At 36.0% G+C, this 24195-nt stretch overlaps 1 protein-coding gene across 2 annotated transcripts in view; it reads right to left on the reverse strand.

Moving 5' to 3' along the window:
- ADCY2 (adenylate cyclase 2) overlaps window positions 1-24195 on the reverse strand; it is a 209046-nt gene that overhangs the window by 40411 nt on the left and 144440 nt on the right. For both annotated transcript variants that reach the window (XM_057428819.1, XM_057428818.1), the window contains 7 exons: window positions 24053-24185; window positions 23542-23718; window positions 22146-22189; window positions 18385-18465; window positions 13563-13632; window positions 11713-11810; window positions 5253-5337 (listed from right to left, as the gene is read on the reverse strand). In XM_057428819.1, the coding sequence (XP_057284802.1) occupies window positions 5253-5337; window positions 11713-11810; window positions 13563-13632; window positions 18385-18465; window positions 22146-22189; window positions 23542-23718; window positions 24053-24185 (688 nt within the window). The remainder of the gene's footprint in view (window positions 1-5252; window positions 5338-11712; window positions 11811-13562; window positions 13633-18384; window positions 18466-22145; window positions 22190-23541; window positions 23719-24052; window positions 24186-24195) is intronic.

Below are 24195 nucleotides of genomic sequence, written 5' to 3' on the forward strand. Positions count from 1 at the left end.
AATACTGATGTTACAAAGAATGAAAGCAAGAGAAACAAAAATCAGATTTTTTTTTCAAATGCTCCTTTTCACTCAGACTTGAAGACACCAAATTTCAAATCCAAATAACTGGCTGACAGTGATTACACTGACCTAAGCTTGGAGAAGGGTGATTTTTGTATAGAGACACAAGCTTTTAATTTACGTTCTAAGGGTCCTATTGTTGGTAAAAAGTACCAAAGTACTTCAAAAAGCATAGTGTAACACCAAACTTTTGAAGTCCACGGTGACACCTGTAAATCTATGCCAGGCATTTTGAATCATACCAAATCATCCATGTGAGGAGTCTACTCAACTTACGTTGGATACAAGTGGTTTGGCAAAACCTAGAATTCAGACTAAAGAATTAACAGGAAAACCTGAAGTCAGTATCACATTTTTAATTTCACCATACTTTGCAGTATGTATTATCCTTCACAAAGGTCACGACTAAATGGCCATGTTGTTCATTTCAACTGTCTCATCCAAAGGAAAGAACAGAGGAGTGAGCTGTATAAAGATGCCTTTAAGCACTCATTTAGTCCTGGTACTTCCTGTGCTGCTTTCCTCATTCAAGAACATGTACAGTTGCTGTGCTATAAGCTATTTAAGGTAAAGACATTCTCAGTCTTTTGTGTCAAAGTTTCTGTATTTCACATGAAATAGTTAAAAGGCCACTGCTTTTGAGAAAAGACCAAACCTGAATGACTTAAAAGACAGTGCTCAGGGCACTGAACTAGAGGAAGGAGTTCTATATCTGACTAAGCCTTGGTCTCCAGGTAAGACACTATCATCCAAAAAATGCCTTACACAATAGAAGCCCTGATAAGTGACCAAACTGTGGTACTTATACACCATGGATGTCACATCTCAGCTAAATACATATAAAGGAACCTTGAAAAGAATCTGATTGCTCTCTGCTTTTGCTGTTCTTATTAATTAACCGTAGGGAAAATTATTTGCCTACTGGACCGTTGCTACTAGGAAGCACACTTGAGTATCTCTTTTTTGAAGGGAAGTTATAATCTCACCTTGGGCAAAGATACTAAGAGGCACCATTTCTGGATTTAAAAAAAAATCAAGATAGTCTCACTCAAAATATATTTAAAGAGAACTTATTGGCACAACAGATACAAGAAACCTGTGACTTTCACCAGGTTAAGCAATTACTTCAGTTGGTCACAATCACATAACATGTCATAAATGTGTAACTCAATAAGGAGTAAGGATAAGGATTTTTGTTACTGAAATCAGTCCATTTCTAAGTTCATGAAGTCTGAATATGGTACTTAGTAATGATGGATTTGCTATTCTAGTGCCTGTGCTTGAGGCTTATCAGAATGACTTTTAGGTTTGATGAATATCTTTCACAAGCCCTGCTGTAGGTGCCAAAGAGCCTCTCTGCATTCTCCCTGTGTTAGCCTATTCCTGTTTTAACCTTAATTAACAAGCACAGCCTTACTATTGATGAAACTGAAGGGCTTTGATTTTTCATTTATACCTTCACTGAGAGACACATCAGAGGCAAGATACCAGGCTGAAAATATTTTCCAAGTAGTGCTGGTGTAGTCTGTGCAGAGCTTTTAAGTATCTTAAGTGTGCACAGTCTTTCTGACTGTTAATACCAATGCCAGTTGCTTCAGAATAAAATACATATCCCTGCAAACAAAGGTGAAGACTGTGTATATCACTCTTTATACAGCTGTGTGGTATAATGCAACTAATAAATAACATTCTGTCTTCTAGCAGGGACAGGACTCTTCACATACTGGCTGCACATTGTGGTGTTCTGGTGACCTCAAATCAGAACATATTTCTTAAGTGGATCCAGTTATTTTCTGATGATTGTTTTGTTGGTATTATGTTCTGCATTCCATGGTTCAATTGGGTATTTGAGAGACTACCAGCACGTTCAGACGAGATTGTAGGAAAGAAATGTTTTTACTTTTAATCTTTGTTAGCTGAAGTAGCTAAACAGGTTTGCAAGATATTAACATATGCAATAAAAAAACATTTCATATTAATGGATGTCATGGTTTAAGCCCAGGCTGTAAATCAGAACCACACAGTCTACTCCCCGGCCACTTTTCTTTCCCCCACTCCCAGAGGGATGGGAAGGAGAATCAAAAGAATGTAACTCCCATGGGTTGAGATAAGAACAGTCCAATAACTAAGGTAGAACACAAACCACTGCTGCTACCACCAATAATAATAATGATAAAAGAAATAACAAGGGAAGGGAATACAACCGCTCACCACCCACAAACCGATACCTCACCCCACCCTGCAGTGAACTAGCCCTTCCAGGTAACTGCCCCCAGTTCTACATCCTGGCCATGATGTGCTGTGGTATGGAACACCTCTTTGGCTAGTTTGGGTCAGGTGTCCTGACTCTGCTTCCTCCTGGCTTTCCCTCCTCTCTGGCAGAGCATGAGACTCACAAAGTCCTTGGTCAGGGTAAACATTACTGAGCAGCAATTAAAAACATCAGTGTTATCAGCACTGTTCCCAGGCTGAAAGTCAAAACCACAGCACTGCACCAGCTACTAAGCAGGAGAAAAACTCACTGCTACTGCTGAACCCAGGACAATGGGAAATAACTGGCACAAAGAATATGTGGTATCAGTTAGGTGGACGCATACCCCAGGTAATGCAAAGATATTTTTGAGATGCTATTCGAATCAAAGCACAAAGAACATCTGCTTGAGACTAATACTTCTTTGGCCAGCTACCTCAGCTACCACAGAGAACTTTTCTTTACATGCTTACTGTGTTTTTTTTCTATTGACTGCATTAGATTTTCCAGTGTATCATTTAGGCAACCAGATTTCTGCTTTCTTGCATTCACATCAGGAGGTACAACACATCTAACACTTATCAGGTCTAAGGTATTTCACAGTACTTCTAAGAACAAGTATATACTTCAAGAAGATAAAGAGAGACAGAAAACATGAGCTAAAGGACAGCCACTGTCTCTATATGCATGTAATTTGGGATGGAAACCTCTCAAGTAAAATTCAAAAAAAATACTCAGGATTAATAAAAAAGAGTAGCCTGCATTTAAAATATGAAAATAGAAGTCAGAAAGGATCTTTAACACCCAACATAATGTTGAGATTTAGCTCTGAGTAATATCATTATCTAAAAAAAAAACAAAGAAAAAACCATAAAATGAATGCATAGGCATAAAGAAGTAATTAGAAATTAGAATACAAAACATATAAATCCATTTAAACTTTCAGTAATATGCCATTTTTAGCTGGGACTGGTGATTGTTTAATACCTATGGGCAAATGACTGTTTCTGTGAGAACGGTCAGCACTCCCTGCCTTCAGCCTGTGTGCTCGAGACCAGCAGGTGACGACACACCATAAAGGCAGGCTCTGGAAGTTGTTATTTCTGCTACCACTCTGCCACTTCGCTCGATGGAAAAATTCCTATTCTTATTTAATGGCTGATATTATCACTCCATAACAGATTGAGTTGGACTGTGCTGTAGTGCTGCTGAACAGTAAAATCAGCTAATAATAAGTCAGAGTGAAAGAGTAAACATAAATCTCTTCTTACAATATTTTAATTAAATTCCAAAAGAGCTAATAATTTTGGTTAATAAAAATGGTTTGGGTTTTTTATTTACCAATGAAATTAAAACAGTACGAAGAAACTTGATCAAAGTTGGTTTTTATATGACTTACTCTGCGGTGGTGTCAGTGGAGACTAAGGGCAAAACGTCAAAGTATGAGACAAGCACATAAGACAGTGACAGCCAGCTGTCCTCACTTGAACTTAGATTTTGCTGTCCTTGCCAGCAGTACACGTCCCACCCTATAAATGTCCTCACAGACGTGTTATTTTTAGAAGAGAATTATTTGGTGATTTTATACTGTATAGTTGTAGCAGGTGTGTGTACAGAGAAGTGTGTCCACATTTACTACATGCATTCTGCAATTACATCCAAAATTACCCTTTTAGAAAAAGAGGTGGGAAGAACCCACACTGGCAAAAAAAAACCAACAAAACAACTGAAACCCAATTGGGATTAGGACAATAAAGCTTGATTTCTGTTAACACTGACTATAGTGTTAAAAATAAGATACTGATACTTGTTTGCTTGAAAATTTCAGACGTTTTCTTCTAGAAAGAAAGCATTTACAGTTATGGGGCAGATACTGCAATGGATACGCTACTGAAGCATTACATAGGGTCTCACTGTAGTTAAAGCTGCAAAAACAATACTTGCATTTTTGACATGAAGGAATAAATCTTAAGGAGAGGACAGAGGAAAGATAAACCTACTGCCTCTTTCATTAGCTGCCTCTCATCCATCACCTTACAGAACCATGTCCATGCTTGTGAAGGAAAGACAGCGCTGCATCAACTATCATCATAATTTACTGGAAGCCTTCTTAGCAGCATAGCTTTTGCATTAGAGTAGCTGAACTCATAAAGACATAGACATATATAGCTCCTCTTCAAGCCGTTTAGGATAGGACATGAAATCTCACCAGGCAACAGAAATGCAGTAAGTCTCCATTCCTGGAAAGTATTCACTGTACATACAAGACGTGGCAAAACCAGCACTGAAGGTAAGTGTTAGATATTATTCAAGGGGCACGACCCCTCAATGCTGACTTGGGATATTTGCTTAGCCATGCCTTTAAATGCAGAAAAAAATGTTAGTATTCCTCTTAAGCTTCACTATAAAAAGAAACTCCAAGAGAGTGTGCCCCAGCACTTTCTGATACCATTTCATTGTCTCAGCGTATTTCTTGGTACGCTACATTACAGAAGCACCTGGCCCACTCAATGGCAAAACTACTGTAAAATTTTACTGTAAAATTTTTAAATATCAAATTAAATAGTTATCATGAAATAGTGTCTAAACTCAAATAGACATGAACTGCCCCCACAAATTACATGAGTCATGTCCTGTAAGCACAACAGCAAAATTTTTGAAAAGACAATCAATCAAACAATAATAACATCTCAGAGATTCCAGCTTCATGGGGGAAAGAGAGTATCACTGTAAGTAGGCACTCCCTGTGTTTCAGATAAATGAGGACATTTTGCAGTAAGTTAACATCAACAAAAGAATGTTCTCAGAAGCCTGAGCATGCAAACCTTTCTCATTTTACTGGTACCCTCTACCCAAGGTAGAGTAACTTGGCAAAAATCAGAACATGTTATGTAAAAGAAACCATTAACTACTGGATTATATTTCCTTAAATACCTACCAAAAGCTGTCCAGCAAAGCAGATAAACAAAATGAAGGACAGCAAGAGAAATGCAGCCCCAAATGAAATTCCAAGAATAGATGTTCTACAAGAGAAGGAAAACATGTATTAATTTGTTATGCATCTGTAGCATGACCTTTCTTTGTGTATAATTCTGAGAATTCTAAACATTACCATGTGTAAGTTGCATCTTCCAAACATCAACAACATGGAAACACAATTCCAATCCTTACCAGAATGGCAGGCCTTTTTCTCAACTCAGGAATGTTTCAATTGGCTTTAACTCTGACTGCAAAACTATTACCAGGAGAAGATACTAATATCCACACCTATTTTAAATTACAGAGTGCATTAACAACATCAGTGTTTTGTTTTAACTTTAGAAAGCCTGTATTTAAAAAAAAAAAACTTACTGTTTTATTTTTATGCTGTTGATTTTGTAATCATTTAAGAGTCTAACAGATATACCAAATAAACTTGTTGGCATTATACAGTCTCCCCAGAGGTAGAAAAGCAATAGCATGGGACAGTGATGTCCAGGTTTCAGTGTCTCGCAAATAGAATCTGTGATATCTGTGATGTTGTAGTCTCTCAGTCAGCAAGGGCTCTAATATAGTGTTTGTTATTTCGTGAATGGCTAGGGATCCAATACTTCTGAAAAATCTGGCCAGTAGAGTCTGAAGTATCAGAGGACAGGATAGGAAATAAAACTACAAAAACATGGAAAAAAACCCCAACAAAATCCGACTTTAAATTAAAAAAAAAAAAGAGAGTAATCTCTATATTCTTCCTGAAATCCTTCTTAGTGTTCTATCTAGCTTATCTTTGTGTGGCACAAATAGGAACTCCTAGCCAAAATAGCCTCACTGTATGATCAATAAACAAAACCAGGGATACAATAACAATCCGTGCATGCATTCATTCTGCAAATGTGGAAATCTCTCTATATGAATACCACAGTAGAGTATAATTGCTCCTTCAGGCACTGTACAAGAGCTACTTAGCATGGACGCCTAGGGAAAGATGCTGTGGGGCCTAATTATGTTTAATGAATGCCAAGAGATTAGAAGCTTTGGGCCAACTGAGTTGTTTAAGCAAGAGAACTAGATGGCATTACGAAGTCCCTCACCTGAGCATAGAACTTCAGTTTTAACCACAGATTTGACATTTTTACAGAATTAAAAATAGATTTCTCAACTACTTTGAGCACAAACAAATATTTTATCAAAGCTTATATGACAGAAATACTGGAATGACATTTTAGAAATAAGTCTTATATCACTTGCTTTTCCCACAAAACTACAATAAATGTTCCATTTTAAGTTAGCTACTCCATAAATGTGTAATTCAGAATTAAAATACATTATTAATAAAAGCATGCATCTCTCTTCTTCAGAAATCTCCCTTGAATTAAAATATATGCTTTTTAGGGACTATAATACTAAAAATTTAGGAGTAAAACTCTATGATTAATTTCCTTAGATTATGTAGAAATACTGAAAAAAAAATTGATCCATTTTAACCGCAGTGTTATAAAAGCTATTTTCAGGAAAGAAAAAAAAGCATTAGCTTCACAAACCAATTTCATGCCATATTGCTGCCATTAAAAGCATTTTGTAAAGTAACCAATGAGCTTCCATGCCAATCATTCAGAGAACCTCTTACATGCTATGTATTAATCAGACTTTGGGTTGATGTGACAGATGATGGAAAACAAACAACTGGCAATTTGCAACATATATTAATCTTGAAATAATGTTTCTTTTTTGAGGTTATTTGAAAACTATTATTTCTTATGAATACATGTTCTCATGGAGACTAAGACAGTAAGCTGTACATCGGAATATGTAAAACTAGTCTCTACCTTTTGGAATTTAAAAACTAGTAAGCCACAGAAGACATGAAAGAAAGGAATATAATTAACAGATTTATTTCTTATATATGCATAAACACTTCCATTTCTATTTGTCCTTCAACAGGATTCAAGTAACCATTTCTCCATTTCAAACTCTCTGATATGATGGATGCAAAAAACAATCAATCAAACAATAATAAAAACCTCTCAGAGATTCCAACTTAAGAAATAATTCAACACAAGAATAGCTTTGAGTCAAGTTTGGAGTGCATCCTTGTAGAGGAAGAAACTATAATTGTAAGAGAAACTGGAGAAGACAGGAAATAAAATTAACAAGGCATAAAGACAGCTTATGAGAAGAGTTCTAAATCACATGGGCAACAGGCAAGAACAAAAGGTCTTTGTAGCTGTTTTACATGATTGTGATGTTATTGAGGTAGCACAAGAAAAAGAATTACAAAGCAAGGTGAACAAAAGTCTAATTATCAAGGCAAAGAGAAAAAGAGGATAAGGAAAAGTAAAAATTCTGTATTAGAGTCCACATCTGAGTGATAAATACAGACAAAAAAAAGTTGTAAGACTTTTGCTTCCCACACCCCCTTCTTTTCTGTGAACAGCAGGACTTCTGTTTCGTTAAGCTGTGCTGAAATAGTTCCATGCTGCTCCTAGAAAGAAAGAAGTGGGCTGAAAATGCTATAAGAGGAAGAAAAATACTAAAATGTAAGTACCACCATAAACAAGCCTCATTTGAGGCAATGACCATAGGAAAGCTATTACATGCATTTATTTTCCTGTCACTGGAACACTCCAAAACAGTACAGGTCTTTACAGTAATCTGTAAATAATTGTGTCTTTATTGTGTAGAGTCATGAAACGCATTAGACAAGTCACTAGATGCATGGCACTGACAGACTTGGTCAAACCATCTTGTCAGAAGAGCACCTGTGATCCCACGAGACAGCTAACCTCTTTACCTGCTTCTTCCTATGCTTCAAGGAATGACCTAATTTCTGAAGGTCTGCTCTTTGTTACAGTGCCCCACCAGCAACCCCGACAGGACAACCTTTGACAATAACCTACAGGAGGGACAGAGTTTAAAATTGAGAAAACCATATGAGAACTTGCTAGGCTTCAGATACTTGCAAGTCTAAATAACTTATGATCTTGGTTATCCTTTTCATATTTTTTTGGTTTCATCAGTAAATATCTGTTTTGAATAATTAATTTTTATCCAGTGGTATGAGATTGGAAAAAAAATCCTATTTATACATGTGTCTTTTTGGTAACTTTTTAACTGAAAAATGAAAACCTGTTACAAAATAAAGATACTAAAAAATTGAGAAAGTATATGTCTTTCTACACTTCCGTAACTTTTAGGAAAAGACGCGACTTACAGCATGCATCCCTTAATGGGATGTAGAGAATTTCCTTAGCTTGCCAGGTAATTAACATTCATGTTTTGAACTATCTGATTGCAAATTCTCTTGAGGTGATTAAATCATAATGAAGCATTTACAAATGACAATTATACAAGGCTATATTGAATTCAGACTTTTTTTGGCATCTAGTAGTAGCTATTTCTTTCTTAATTCGAGTGATGCTTTCACTAAGCCATCAGTGGATTCAATGGCTATGTAGACTAACTGTATAGCACTTCCAGTGTCAAGAAAAATAACCTGAGTATTGTATCTCCGCATGAGATTTGGTCTGGTTTTTTATTGTTTGGTTTTTTTTTTGGTTTTGGTTTGTTTTTAAACAAACATTTCATAATGGTGGTTTTCTTTCCTTTAAACTGCATTATATTTTACACATCTGCTTTCACACAAAAAGTACTACTTTTTCTATGAAGAAATTTAGCTGTGCCTGACTGTAAATACTATGTTAAGCCCTACTAGCCACCTTCCATAGGTAAAGCAAGATGACTGTTTGGCATGACTCAGGACAAACGGACACAGTTTCTTGAACACAGCAGTCTCAGAAACTGAAGACAGGAAGAATCTTAAATGCAGCCCCAACAAATCCCTTACTTGAATAGCACAAGAAGTAAATCCCATTCAACAAGGGTACACTTTCATCAGTTCACTAGTCTGCATTAAAAAGATAACACTATCAATTCCATGTTAGTTGACTTTCCCTAAATAAAGAACATAGCTTCCCTAAATGAAGAACATAGGGTTGTCGTGAATTACTAGACATCCTGCTGTTACTTGGTAAAGCAAGAATGCTAGAGAGCAACTGAAGGTCTGGTCCAAGGAAATGTAACGATCAAGATTTGCTGTCATTTTAATGTCAATAAAGACTTACTTTTCATGATACATTTCACCCCAAGATATTGATTACTTGGGTTAAATTTATATTTACCACTTTGCGTAAAGTTTATTCTGAAAATACCGTATCAGTTTATTGACCCTGGAAAAATTAAAACATTAATAGATTATTTCAGCTTTGAAATAAATGTTGAGTGATCTTGGAGATACTACTTATCGCTTGCAAGTTGCTGAATGTAACTCATCAAATATCTCCACATCTACTTTAAAGCAGCAGGTGATGTGTCTGCATAGAAATCAATGATATCACACTGCTGTAAAACCAGATTAATGGAACAGTGAATCAATAAAACTCAATGACAAATGCAGTTTATCTCCCTGTTTTCATTAAATAACCATTTAAAAATCCTGTAGAATTTTTGGAATAAAACAAAAAGGCTGGATAGAATTTTAGACTAAGCTATGATTTATTTATTCAGTATTTATTTTTTGCTGGAAGGAAATAACATTTGCAGCACTGGAGTAGTTCAATTTAAGCTACACTCGTGATGACTACATACACTGGTGATTTCCTAACTTTTTTTTTTTTTTTTTAAATTTACTATGTTCCCAGTTTTCCAGGAAAGATGCAGATGCCTGTATAATACCTTGCCTTTCTGACTACTATTTTGGTATCTCTTAAATTAATCCACAGATCCCTTGAAGCTGAATACCATTCATGTTAGTAAAATCTGATTTTACACTCTTGCTTTTACAATTCAATACACAGCCTCACAAAAGGACCAAAAGATAATTTACATTTTGGTAATGAAAAAGAAAAATCTTATGTATCTTTTTCTCTGATACTAGAACAAGATCATGTAATAATTGCATGAACTTTTACAAGCTGAAAGACACTTTCCTTAGGTGAATACACCTGCCTAGAATTCACTAATTTAAAGTAGATGATATATTTTAATGGTTTAAGAGACATAAGGATATCACAAAATGAGCATCTTACTACATGTATGATAGGTGATAAATTTAGATTAATTTTGATGACTGAAATCAAAGCATAGAATCAGATTCATAAATCATACTGCTGGAAGGGACTCATTAGATCCAAGTTTGAGTTTTGGTATATCACAGACCACAAATTTCCCTGAATTAATTCCTGTACTAATCAAAATACAGTATGAAATTTTAAAATATGCTCATTATACAAAATTACAAATAAAATTAGCCATGAGTCTTAATTTCATATTTTGCTATAGTAATGCCCAAAGTCAGACTGAACCATATACAGGCTACTGCTGAACTCTTGGAAGAGTGTCCTTTTGCGGCTTGTATCTCTGCGTTAGAAGCCAGCTGGGAAACTGTTTGCAAAGAAAATGCCGTAACATTTGAACAAAAGCCCATAAAACTTTATATATGTTATAAAACAAGTCTACAGTATGGAAAGTCAATTTATAATGACCTAACAGTACTTTCTGGCTTTGAATCAAAATGTGAGTAAGTACTACAACACAAGACTGAGGCTATAAATACTACTCCTGATAGTGCTGCACAAAAGAGACTATGAGTAAAGAAATACGGTATCACAGGGAATATACAGTGTTGGCTTTGGAAAGAATTGCTATAAAACAAATATAAATTTCTACTTCTACTATGCAAACAATCAACAGCAAATTTTTATTTCAAGAAGTCTAATAAAATATTATTTATTACAACTGTCTTCCAGCTTTCTCAGAGAGAAGAGCTGATTTATATGCACAAATATAAATTAGCTCATAATATATAAATTCTGATGAAAATAATCATTCCAGCAATTTATTATATGTTAAAATTAGTTTTAAAAATAGACGTCTTATGAATAACAATGCTCTGTTTGCATGCTGGATAGAGCAGTATTATCAGAGTAATATTTTAAATATATTTCTTTAATCACAGTCCCGATTCTGCAATTCACTTTGTCTCACTTCAATGTCCAATTGTCATTTTAATTTTACATGTAATTTTAGTTTCAGAAATTTATAGCTTGTATTACTTTTTTTTTTTTTTTTTACACATACAGATTTCACTCCTGTCATTATCACACATTTTTAATTCAGAGGGAAAAACTAAAATGAATGAAGAGCTGGTACTAATGCTTGGCACCATATTATTTACAGCATTTAAAATTAGAAAGAAGCATAACTTTGGAAATGGGCTGAAATCATCAATCTTCTCAGTTCGATCTCATTTCCATGAATTGAGCTCCGTAATCTGACAATTACAAAATTGTTTACTTATACATTTCTATTTTTTACATTACTGAGCAAATATACATAGGAATGAGTACATGTTAAAGAGCACTTACTTTGGCAATACCAGAATCTGCACAACAAAAATGCAGAAGAATATGAGACAGGCACAAGTCACATAATACTTAAATGCAGGCAGAGTAGTTGCTCGATACTAAAAGAAGAAAAAGCAAATATTAAAACCATGGTTTCTGAAGCAGATAAAGTATCACCCAAATGAAATTTCAGCTTAAAGATGCAGATTTGTATAGGAAGTCTTTAGCAACAGTAAATTTCCTATTGTTCAATGACTTACAGATCCACTCACATAGGACTAGGAATTGTCAGACATAGTATTGAATCCTTGTACTTCCTGAAGAACAGCTTAAGTAACATTGTCAAGTGGTTTTGTCTTGTTCCGCTGCAGAACAGGACTATCTTAATTTCACCACAAAAAAAAATTAATAACAAAAAAGTGAAAACATTTTTTAAAATATTTTTAGGAATTGACAACCACTCTTAGCTGATTTCAAATTTCCTAGTCATTAATTCCCCAAACTGATTTTCAATTATTAATAAATACTGAATGGGCTAATACAGTTATAAAAAACCGTTACAGTCATTTAGACAGGAAACTTCTGAACACACAAAGCAGCAAATTGTAAAATGTGCTATAGGTGTGTATAAAAGTCCTATTTCCAACAGTATAGCTAGCAGTCATATTGATACTTACTGGGCCTATAGTATTACTTAATTGGAAATATTTTATGTCTGTGTTAAAAGGCCTTGCATGTCCACTGATACTACCAAACACTTGATATTCTTAAGGGAGAGTCAATTTGATCTGCTTTTTCATTGAAAAAAAAGAAGAAATCTATTTATGAATCTCTAATTAGCCGGTCTAGAGACAAAAGCATTAAGTAATGAAATATTTATCAGAGTTATTCTGCTATTTAAGATAGCTGTGTCTAGATTGAAACCAATTAAGTACTCTAAGGGAAATGACCTAAGTATCGGGCCTATTAAAGTTACTCACCCTTTCCAAGTAAGGTAAGAATTTAAAATTTGATTATTGAACGAAAATGTACCAAAGATTATTTGCACGAAGTGCTCAAAATGGAAACTTCATAAAATGGAAAGTGTGTGAGCTGTGCTTTCTAACTGCAAGCACACAGCTGTGTCTTTGTGCTTAGTGCCAAGTTCTGCCCTTGAAACTGGTGCACCAAGCTTTAATGAACATTTAGAAATTGAGTTTAGCAACCCAGTGGCTTTCTTTTCACTTTCATTCTGATCATTACTCCAAGGACTAGAAACAATGTCATTTAGTCCATCTGTATATACATGTCTCAAACATGTTTTATCACACACATATTGGTCAGAAGAATATTAAGTGTGGTGCATCCAAGACAGCTAGATGTTTTTCTTAGAAAAAAGTTTATAGTATTGCTTCTCCACAATGAGTCTGATTATCAATGCATATAGAGAAAACTAATGAGCTCATATCATCATAAGACTATCATTACTACAGGTGGAATCTTTGAGACATGGAGAAAAAAAAAAACAAACTAAAACCAGTGGTGTATGATAAATGCCTTTTATGGATGTAAGTGATGGAACTTAGGAATTCGTTGTTCCAGCTACATCAAATTTGGACTATCAAACCTATCCCCACTTCTGCAAGACCATGAACATTTCAAGACATTCAAGTGAACTGCAGAGCCCTACAAACAGGAAAGCAGTCTCAGACATCACATTCATAAAGTTTCTTTCATAAATTAACTAAAATACTATTGCAAGGTTTGAAAATTTCTCCCTGCAGGAGAGGCGCTGTGGCCATGGCTCTGTGTTTCAAAAGCAAAGGATATAAGCTTCACTTAGGATAAGGCAAAGAAGGAATCCACCATAATTTGCAGCAAAAATAACTTACTTCTTTTTCCAGGGTCTTATTATAGAAAAGAAGTGATATTCTTTGAATATCTTCAGATTTAAGCCACTGCCTAGAAGAGAAAAGGAACATTATAACTGACATAAAAATAAAGTAGCCTTGTCTTTTTCAATTACTGAAATGTTGTAAAATAATAAAATAACTTTGAATAAAGCAACTTCTTGTGTACTGCAATGTATATAGTAAATTGCACTGACAAAGCAGAATCTAAAAATCCTTTTTCCCTTTTGACTTCGGTTGCTAACACATACATGAAACAAAAGTTTAGTCAAAGGAATGTGGATCATTCCTAAGGACAGTCAAGGGAGAGATTTATATGATGTAATTCTGACACTGATATTTCCCTCATGTCCAAAATGATGTGACATACCCCGCAAACATAAAGGAATGTGAGACAAAAACAGCCCTTCACAAGGAACCTTTAAGAAATGCAGTTATAGTATGCAAGAGTGGCAGATAAATTACACTTTATGAACTCCTATTCCAAATGAAAATGTAAAAAACGTTATTAAAATAGGTGGAGTGATTTTGTCTTTGACCCTGTACTCTAGAGGTAGATTTTAATCTTTATACAGATTATAAAATCTTCTTTCCTGCTTAAAGAGGAGACATAGAATAAGTACTTCCATCAAAATGACAAATCTGTTTTAAAAGAAGTGAATATTGACAAAGGCTTGACATAAATTTTACAAAATGAAATGTTCTAATATGAAAGTTTACATTTATTTTAAGGGACACTTGAAAAGACACATATTTAAATTTCAAGAGGGTTATGTTGCTTGCACCTCAAGAGGACTAGATAAATCTGAAAGAAAAAATATTTAAGCAGACTGCTTCTGTGAACATGCAGTATTTGAACTTGAGCACTAATAGCAGGGCTTTAGATTTTTTTTGCAACCTTTCCAGCAATAACTTTAAATTAGGCCTGAAGCTAGTTGTTTAGTTAATGCCTTCTAAATAAAAGCGAATGTCTCAACTGACAGGCTGCAATGCAAATAATGTAGCAGCAATAAACTGCAGTGGAATATATCCTAAGTTAAGGTCCTGGGAGAACAGGAGTGGATGGAGTAGAGTGTAAGCTACTAACTTTGATTTGTGAAATCTAAAATATTTTTTTCCTTGCCTGGGAGACTGTCTCTGCTCCTGTGCAATCAGTTTCCCTACAAAAAGAGGCTGAAAACCCGTCCAGTTCTAGGTATGCTTAATTCAGAAGTTATTTTCCAGTTTGCTCTGCAGTGGCCCATATCTATGTCTGATTATAATTAGGATTCTGAGAAGAAACAGGTATGATAGGCTGTTGTATATATAGCATTATTTTGTTTGGGTCTAGCTGCAATCTACTGGAAAAAAAACATTAAGTTTGTGGGACGTTTTTGGTTAGCTATGAAAATTAAGTGCAAGTCTTCTTCCATTTAGTTATAAAAATTGAAAAAAAATAGTAACTCTATTCTCCAAATTGGTAACTAATTTCTTTTTTTTTTTTTTTACAGTATCTGACAGGCAGATTCGTTTAATCACCATTACCACCAAAAAGTTCTGTCTGCAGACCTAATCCCAAAGACCTAATTTGGTCTGTACACACCTGATTGCATGTGAAATCAGTAGTGCCATTTACTGCAAATGCTGCCTTATACTTCACATTGCAAGCTCCCGTTTTCAGGAGCTTTTACTTCTACTTAGAAAAAAAAACTCTACTGGTTTTAGGTTGCAGATGCCAAGAGGTCTGAGATGAGGGAAACAGTTTAACACAGACAAATGGAAGTGGAGAGTAAGTACAGAACAGGGAGCACAAAGTCACATACCTCCATGAGAGAGAGAAGGGCTGAAGAATTCTGCCCTGCGTGACTCCTCAATGAGCCTAAAAGTTACCAAAGTATCTTCCAATGTCTCCTAGGAAGCTAGGTACCAAATTTCTGTTTACATTCCTTTGCAATTCAAGGAATGACAGAAACAGCTGAATTGTGCCAGTATCCACAGAAGCATGTGGTTTTATAGGGCTTGTACTGATTGACAACAACGAATTATGCATGGAACATAGCAGCCACCATGACTTGGAGAAAAAAAAAAAGAGTGTGGCTCCTTAACACAGTAACCTACTTATCAAAGAGCGAATAACTTTAGTTTAGCTCCCTCTGTAGGTATATATTAAGCTAGCAGATTGCTATCCATCCATCACAAGTCCTACAAAAGTCCCGTAGCTACCAAGGTTCAGGGTGGTATAGCTATGGTTGCTCATCCCTCTCCTGTGCAGGATGGGCATTTTGCAGCCAGGAATATTTTGTTCAAGGTACAGAGAAAGGAAACATGTGGAGAAAGTATGATATTACACTCTAATGCCTAAAGCACTCAGCTGAGAGACAGAAGCTCTTTATTCCTCATTCACTCTTTTGAATCTGTATTTACATGTCTTTAGTGCAGTGCTCTAAAATAATAAGAATGAATAAACAGGTCACAGCTTTCTTCATGCAACTTTGCAAGGAGCATTACCAGCTAAATCTACTACACTGAAGCATGCAGTAAGGCCAGTGGCCTGCTTTTTTGATGCCACAGTTTCATCTGCATTCCAGAAGAAGGAATCCAACCCAGATGCTCCGAGTTACTGACAGTGTGTGCATGTGCCACTTGGCAGTTTTGTGGAAAGGCAGCTAAGCTAGCTTGTGAAACAGCAGAACAGCACTAAGGGAGGTCAGAGAAAATGCTACACTACTTTGAAAACCCGACGTACCATTTCAGTACGTACCGTACTACTTTACACTAGCTAAAAACGATGATTCATTTGGACTATAGCTTTGTCTTGGACTACGATCCACACTCTACATTCCCTTGTCTTCCAGTTACTGGCCCTTAAGCACCTGGGAATGTAATGTCCAGAGACACACATATTACAACCATTTGCTTGCAAACAGTTACAGGATGACATATGGCAAAGAACCACGATGTTAGACCATACTGACAGCTCAGAGTAGAAGAAACAACGGCTCTGTGCAATGAATGTTTGGGTTTTAATTGTTTTCATGGAATTTTCTAATTAAAAAGCTTAAAAGAATGGCAATTTTAATGCCATATTTTATGTGCAGATTTTTTTAATTTTCCTCAGTCACAGACCTAGTCACTATACAATCCAAACTTTAGACTTAAAAACATTAAGAAATACCAGTTTTCTCACAGATTTTCTTAAATGTTTGCTACTTGAGTCACAAAAGCAAAAGCTTTATCTTCACAACCAATCCGTTTAACTAGTCGACGTTATTTTCATTTTACAGGCAAAAAATTGAGGCACAAAAAACATGCACAATTATAAAGAAAACAAAAATGTGTTTTGTGTCCTAAATGTAAGAAGTCTTATACTTATTTTTCTGAGCACTTAACGTTCACATATTTAAAATATTATTCAACTTGCTGTTTGGGGAACCAGTGGTTTTGACAACTTATTCTCAGGTAATCAACTGAATAATACTGTTTAAGTGATCCATTCAGCAAATCAATATAGGGGTAGACAATTAAGTTTTGGAAGGTGGCATCCAGCCTTCTAGATATGTAATATCTCTCCTTCTCTTTCTGCAGTTCCCCAGGTAATTCATAAAATGCACTGAAACATTTTCAGAAACATTTTTATCATGTCTTTTATCCCTAGGTTTCTTGGAATTTTATGCACTAATTAGATGAGGCAGGGATTCCCTGAGATAAAACAACACACAGTATGATCATACCAATGCTTTATTTTAATGCATTTATACAGATGTTTTACTTTTGGCATTGAATGTCATTTTTACAATCCACTTACTGAGGCAAGCGTACCTGAAGACACATACAAACTACTAGAACCTACAGGCTGTTTTAGGCAAGTCCAGTATAATCAAAAGGCTTCGCCTATCATCTGACCCACCTTCTATCACTATATTCCTTGTATGACCTATAACTATCAACACTCTTTTCTATACATAATTACTTTAAAATATTTTTTAAAGCCAAGTACATTTTAATAAGGCTATCAGAAAAAAAAAAAACACCCTCAAATGTTACATGTGAGCTTTTAATAATTAGGTGCAATACTCAGATGATTAAAATTCTAAGTAACAAAAGAAGGGTTGGGGGAAATGTGTAGTTCATCACAATTATTGCCCACATTTTTGAAAGGCAATTCCCTTATTTCACCAGATAAATACAAGAAGCCTGAACACTTATTTTGGACTGGTATTGATTTTTCACTCAGTCTTATCTATTCACCAGCAAACAGGGAACATCAATACTGCCTCCAGTTCTTCCTGGGACACATTAAAAACACATGCCACATTGCCTCCCCCAGCTATTTCAATATGCCATCAAGCTTAGCCTTCTCTAAGAAATGAACTTACCAGTTGAAACAGAAACTATGATTTTAAGGAAAGTTTCTAATTCTGAGGGGATGTTTCTGTGACAATTGTGAAGCATCAGTTTTCACGTCATTCTGATTCCTGAGCTATTTCTCGTGTTTTACTTCTCTGCTCTCAGATGAGTTAATTCTGCAGTTACAGCTACGAGTGCACAGACACAGTTACAGAGCAAAAATCTCTTTGCCATGAAGATCAAGACAAGCCAAAACCTCTGTCACACCATGATTCACACTGTCTTATCCCATATAGTACAAAATGTTACTGTACAGACTATCTTCACAATGTGCAGAGCTTCCTATGCCAGTGATAATGACACCTTTACTGTTTTCAGACTTCTGTGTGCATGTGGAGTGAAAAATAGTAAACACTACCCTCTCTTGCAGATTTATGTCAAAGTTGAATGAAGGTGACAACAAAGGATAAATACATACTTTTGAGCATTGATTCCATCAATGGCCTGGATCATTCTCTCATTCAGTTCCTCCTCAAACCTTCTTTTCTGTGATTTTGTTCTGAAATGAAAAATGTGAGCAGTTACTCTGCAAAATCATTATATTGTTAATAAACAACTTTTAAACAAAAGGTGATGTCTGGCATAAACTTTTGAGGATAATAAATTTTTTTATAATTTTTTAATGTTAAAAATGTCACAGTTTCACGTTTCAGAGTATGCTAGAGATTGGAAGGGACCTCAAAAGATCATCTAGTCCAATCCCCCTGCCGGAGCAGGAACACCTAGATAATGTTACACAGGAATGTGGCCAGGCAGGTTTGGAATGTCTCCAGGGAAGGAGACTCCATAACCTCCCTGGGCAGCCTGTTCCAGTGTTCCGTCACCCTCACTGAGAAGAAGTTTCTTCTCAAGTTTAAGTGGAACCTCTTGTGTTCCAGTTTGTACCCATTACCCCTTGTCCTATCATTGTTTGCCACTGAGTAGAGCCTGGCTCCATCCTCGTGACACTCCCCCTTTATATATTTATATACACTAATAAGGTAACCCCTCAGTCTCCTCTTCTCTAAACTATAGAGACCCAGCTCCCTCAGTCTTCCCTCATAAGGGAGATGCTCCACTCCCTTAATCATCTTAGCTGCCCTGCGCTGGACTCTCTCCAGCAGGTCCCTGTCCTTCTTGAACTGAGGGGCCCAGAACTGGACACAATATTCCAGATGTCCTGGTTTAATGTCCTGGTTTCAGCTGGGATAATTTTCTTCCTAGTAGCTGGTACTGTGTTCCATTTTGGCTTCAGTCTGAGAACAATACTGATAACACACTTATGTTTTAGTTGTTGCTCAGCAGCACTTACCCTGATCATGGACTTTTCATCTCATGCTCTGCCAGTAAGGAGAGGCACAAGAAGCAAGGAGGAAGCAGAGACAGGGCATCTGAGCCAAACTAGCCGAAGGGACCCAAACTATGCCACATCATGTCATGCCCAGTATATAAACTGGAGGGAGTCACCCAGAAGGGACCAATCGCTACTCGGGTCAGGCTGGGTATCGGTCAGTGGGTGGTGAGCAATTGTGCATCCCTGCTTTCTCTTTCTAGTTTTATATTCTTCCCCTTTGTTATTTCTGTTTTGATTCTCTTCCTCATCCTGCCCAGGGAGGAGGAAGAAGGGATGAGTGAGTGCCTGCATGGTACTTAGGTGGCATCTGGGTTTAAACCATGACATTTATTCTGCAATAGCAAGCTGTAGGCATCGAGTACACTGAGCCTCATAATAAGCTCTTAACAAACCCAGCACACACTGCAGTCTCACACACACACAAAAATCTAGAGTTTACATATTAGTGAGCACCTAAAAAATAACCACAAGAAAACATTTTGTAAAAAACCCCACCAAAACCCAAACAACAAAACAAACAAACCGACCAAAAAAAAAAAAAACCCAACCAACCAAAAACCAAACAGAAAAAAAAACACAGAAAAAAAAACCTACAAAAACCAACCCAAGAGAGTTCAAGAAATGCTGGTTGAAGAAGAGGTTTCCATAGTTTTATGGATTTATGAAGAAGAATGGAAATATGCGCAAACTCATAAAACATTTCTGTTTCTTCTAGTTACTTTTAATATTCCTTCTCAGAATTGTATGATGAGCAATAATGGGCTAGTACAGCAAGGCTTAATAAGTATTCACCACTGAAAGCCTGATAACTTCTTTTCTTGACAATATTTTAGTATTTTTAATAAGAAAACTGAGCACCAAGTCTGAAATGAGTTTCAAATATATGTCATGTTTCTCTGTTTATAACTTATAACACAACTACAATACAAAAAGCATCTTTTTTCACTGGACTCAGCATGAACCCAACAAAGCATCACCAGAATCAGTTTTGTCTTTGCTAATGTATGTTCCTGCAAACAACATCAGTCCTTTCACCAACTGCGCTCTCCTTAAAAAGGGAATATTTCAAATATTGCCAGATTATGCCTTTGCCTCTTGAAAACTTAAAAATCCAATGTTTGCTTAGCGAAATCTTCTTAACCTACAAACTAAACTCCATCAGAGGCACCATGGATTTTGTACAACGTCAAGTTTTTGAGTTATTTTCCCCAAACTGATAACTTGTTGCAGGATTCAAATTCATACAGAAATTGTATTAGTGTACTTAAGAATAAACAACCCGACTGATTTCATACCTATTCAATGGCATAGAATTTAGGTAAGAAAGTTCTTACAACTTATTCTTCCCATATGAAACAATCTTCCTAGGAGAAATAACTAGACAAATGAGGAGACATTATCTAATCACACTTAATCCTCTTGGCAGCTCCCTAACAACATAAGAGTATTATAAGAGCTAAGACTGCCATAACCAGAAGACTATATTCAGACTTTAAAACCCACATTTTCATATCCTAATAAAAAACTGATTTTTAAAGTGCTGATTATTTCAGCTCTCTCCTGTGGGAATGACTAATTAGCTTGTCTAGAATCCTAGCTATATGCCTCACAATGGACATTAGACTCCAGCAACAGTTTCTAGAAGATCCTTCTGTAATATGGTATCAAGACATATGGTAACATTTGCAACTTTTGGATCTATTTTGGAGAGGAATATAGAAACCAAATGCAAGAACATCTCAGAATCTTAAAGAACTGCATTTGCATATACTACAGTACAATTATCTTTACCATAAAGCCAGTAGAAGTCCCTTTGATGTACTGTCCAAGTGCAAATGTTCAGTTTTAAAATCAGAGACTGCTTTTATTACTATCATGCACATTCAGTCAAAACTTGTTCATATTCTGGAATTTAGCATTATTTTAGGTAATTGCATAGTTCTCTGGTAACCCGGGATTGGTTGAGGAGACATTTACCAAGTAGAGAGACAGGGAAGGAATAGACAGAATGATTTATTTGCACAACCAAAGACAATGAACCCACAATTTTTAAAAGCTTTCTTTCAAATGTTTTTACAGTATTTGTGATGTTACTTCCAGTTTTCCAAGAAAGACATTATCTGAATTGTTATCAGGTCATTAAAATAGAAATTAATCATCCCAGGTTTCTGACAGTGCTAAGCTTGTTTTTTAAGCAGATGTCATTCAAGACTGTTTTCTTTTCTCAGTCTCTTACCCTAGTCATTGAAGTACTAAGCAGGTAAATGAAAACATAAAGCTACCGTGATTTTGCAAACATCTTTTGTAGCAAGAGCACTACAGGAAGACCACAAAATAGCTTTCAAATGTTTACTACTGTAAACATACTATAGACTTTGAAATGATAAAACACAATGCAAATACAAAGCAACTAACAAAATATAGAAAATGTCTCTTTTAGTACATATTATTAGCTGTTGTAACACAAATTATTGGCAACCCTTTCCATCTTCCTCTTTCTTTCCCCTCTGTGCCTCCTCTCCATTTTCCTGCATATAATTTTCTCCTCACTGATAGAGCAATTGGCTTGTTTAGAGAAACAGCCCATCAACATACTTATACTAATTCAGAATAATGGTATTTGTTAGCAGGAAGTGTATTCACAATTCTTAAGTAACATGTCTGAAAAAACTGTTTTTATAGCCCTTCTCTATGTAAGAGGTATCAGCTGAAAAAATAGTTTTGGTGAGAAATGGCCCTCAAGATTTGAAAGCATGCATTATATACATATCTATATGAATGCCTATGAATATGTATGTATTTATATGGACTTTATATGAATAAATAACTTTAAAAAATTAATTTACCTCTCTCTGCAGCGCTGAAAATGATACTGCCCCATGGGAACATCCTGAAAAAAAAAAAAAGAAAATATCTATCAGCTATAACAGACTTTGACAAAACTAAGTTGTTTTAAAAATAGTGCTGAAAACAGCATCAAGTAAGGAGAAAAGCTTCCAATACAAATACTTTCAGCATTAGATTAAAACTACATAAAAGAAAAATCCAGCCAGGGAACCATCACTTCACTAGATGGAGTGACCTGGAGACAAACTGATCTATTGTTATAAACACTAAGGAACTAACACAATAGTCTGAATCCAAGGATGTTTGTTTTACTAGAAAGTCACTGCTTCAAAGTCTCCACTTTTTTAATGTAACCCAAACTCCTGCAAGATTCAGCAAAAAACAATGTGAAGTGTTTTTGAAAAAAAACAAAAAACCCAAAACAACAAACCAGATCTGTGTGGCCAAATACAAGCAATGGTCTTTTTTTTTTTTTTTTTATAGCCATCACATCACAGTCACATTTATTTTGTGATTAATAGTGATGGCTGGATACTTTCATAATGAACATGTCACAATCTACATTCTGATGCACTGTATTTATTGAACAAGATGGGTTAGGTGGCTCCATCCTATGTTCTCATATGTAACAGGAATAAAACTGAATGCCAATGTTGAAAACTATTAGAATTAGATGCAGAAGATAAAACAATGTACAAGCTGTGGACTGACAGCATCTCTCTGACAGCAGTAAAATAGTGTTAGCAAAATTAAAAAGAAATATTTTCAGTGTAAGAGATGTAACATTGCAGTATAGACAGTGCTATGAAACTCAGGCCATCAGCCACAGCTGATGAGTGGTTAGTGCCCTTTCAAAAGGCAGATGTTATAGTGAGTATGGATTTGGTTCCCAGAGAAATTTTCTAATAAAGTCCACCCCAGGCACCACAAGAATATTCAAAATTTGGGTTTGAATATTCTCTAGGTTTGGCCATGTTCTAAATGGAGGATGTGTCTAAATAGCCAATAAATCTCAGGGAATTCCTCTGTATCAGTAGTATTCTTTCCCAGAGGTGTTGCATTCTGGCTTTATGTTCAAAATGTCTTTCCGCAGGGTGAATAGCAGCCACTCTTCATGCTGTGACTGGGGCTCCCATGCAGAGGGTCCGATTCTGTACTTTAGTCAGTATGTTGCACTCCTTATAATTCAGAGATGCACTTGTAGCAAGACATGGCTCTTCAGAGTCTAACCTAAAGCTCAGAAGCCAAGGGAAGAGCTCCCAGCAACTTCACTGGGTTTATGCCTTGTACAATCGTGTGTATCTTCTCTGAGAAATATCCACATATTTAGCAGTGAGCACCCTTTTCCTTTCAAATATTGCTAAATTGTACGAAATGACATAAGTAGGCCCCTACTGTTGTGCTAATCTTGCCGTTTTCAGTGGTCATGCTGTCCCTGTGGTGCAAGTGTGCAAATGGCTTGGCTGCTCCCCAAGATTCCAGGTACCGGGTCATGCGGACAGAAGCTCTCATTTTGGCTCCATCAAGAGTATGTCGAGGTCTAATGTGATGCTGAGGGCTTCGCTTCTCTCCCTGGTTGACAGAGAATAAAAGGTGATATCAGCCTTGGTGTTCATTACTTTTTGAAGTAGTAATGCATTGTCTCGTACCACTTACCTCCATGCTTAGGAACTTAAAAATGGAGAGATACTAAGAACCTGCAATTCTTAATGATATTGCTGGGAAATATCAGAGACTTATTTCTGAAACCGGGAAAGATTTGCAATGCAAGCATTATGTATCTGTGGGCATTAGTAATAGCTCTGATCAATATCTTCTGGTAGTGAATTAAAAATATTCACTAGAGAGATTGGTGGTCCTGCTCAAATATAACTATGACAGGCAACAAAATAAAAGTGCTACCAACCTTAGGATTGATTACAAAGTAAGTCTTAACATTATGCTCTTTCAGATACGGGTCCCTCACATCTCCATCCCCATCTTCCACTTTGTAAGCTCCATTCAAATGTGCCAAGGTGACTGAGGTGATGTGAACACGGCTGAAATTAT

The sequence above is a fragment of the Pezoporus wallicus genome, unplaced genomic scaffold (genome assembly GCF_028554395.1).
Source record: "Pezoporus wallicus isolate ANWC-B61680 ecotype Strahan unplaced genomic scaffold, APGP_CSIRO_Pwel_v1 contig_6658, whole genome shotgun sequence".
NCBI classification, from domain to species: domain Eukaryota; kingdom Metazoa; phylum Chordata; class Aves; order Psittaciformes; family Psittacidae; genus Pezoporus; species Pezoporus wallicus.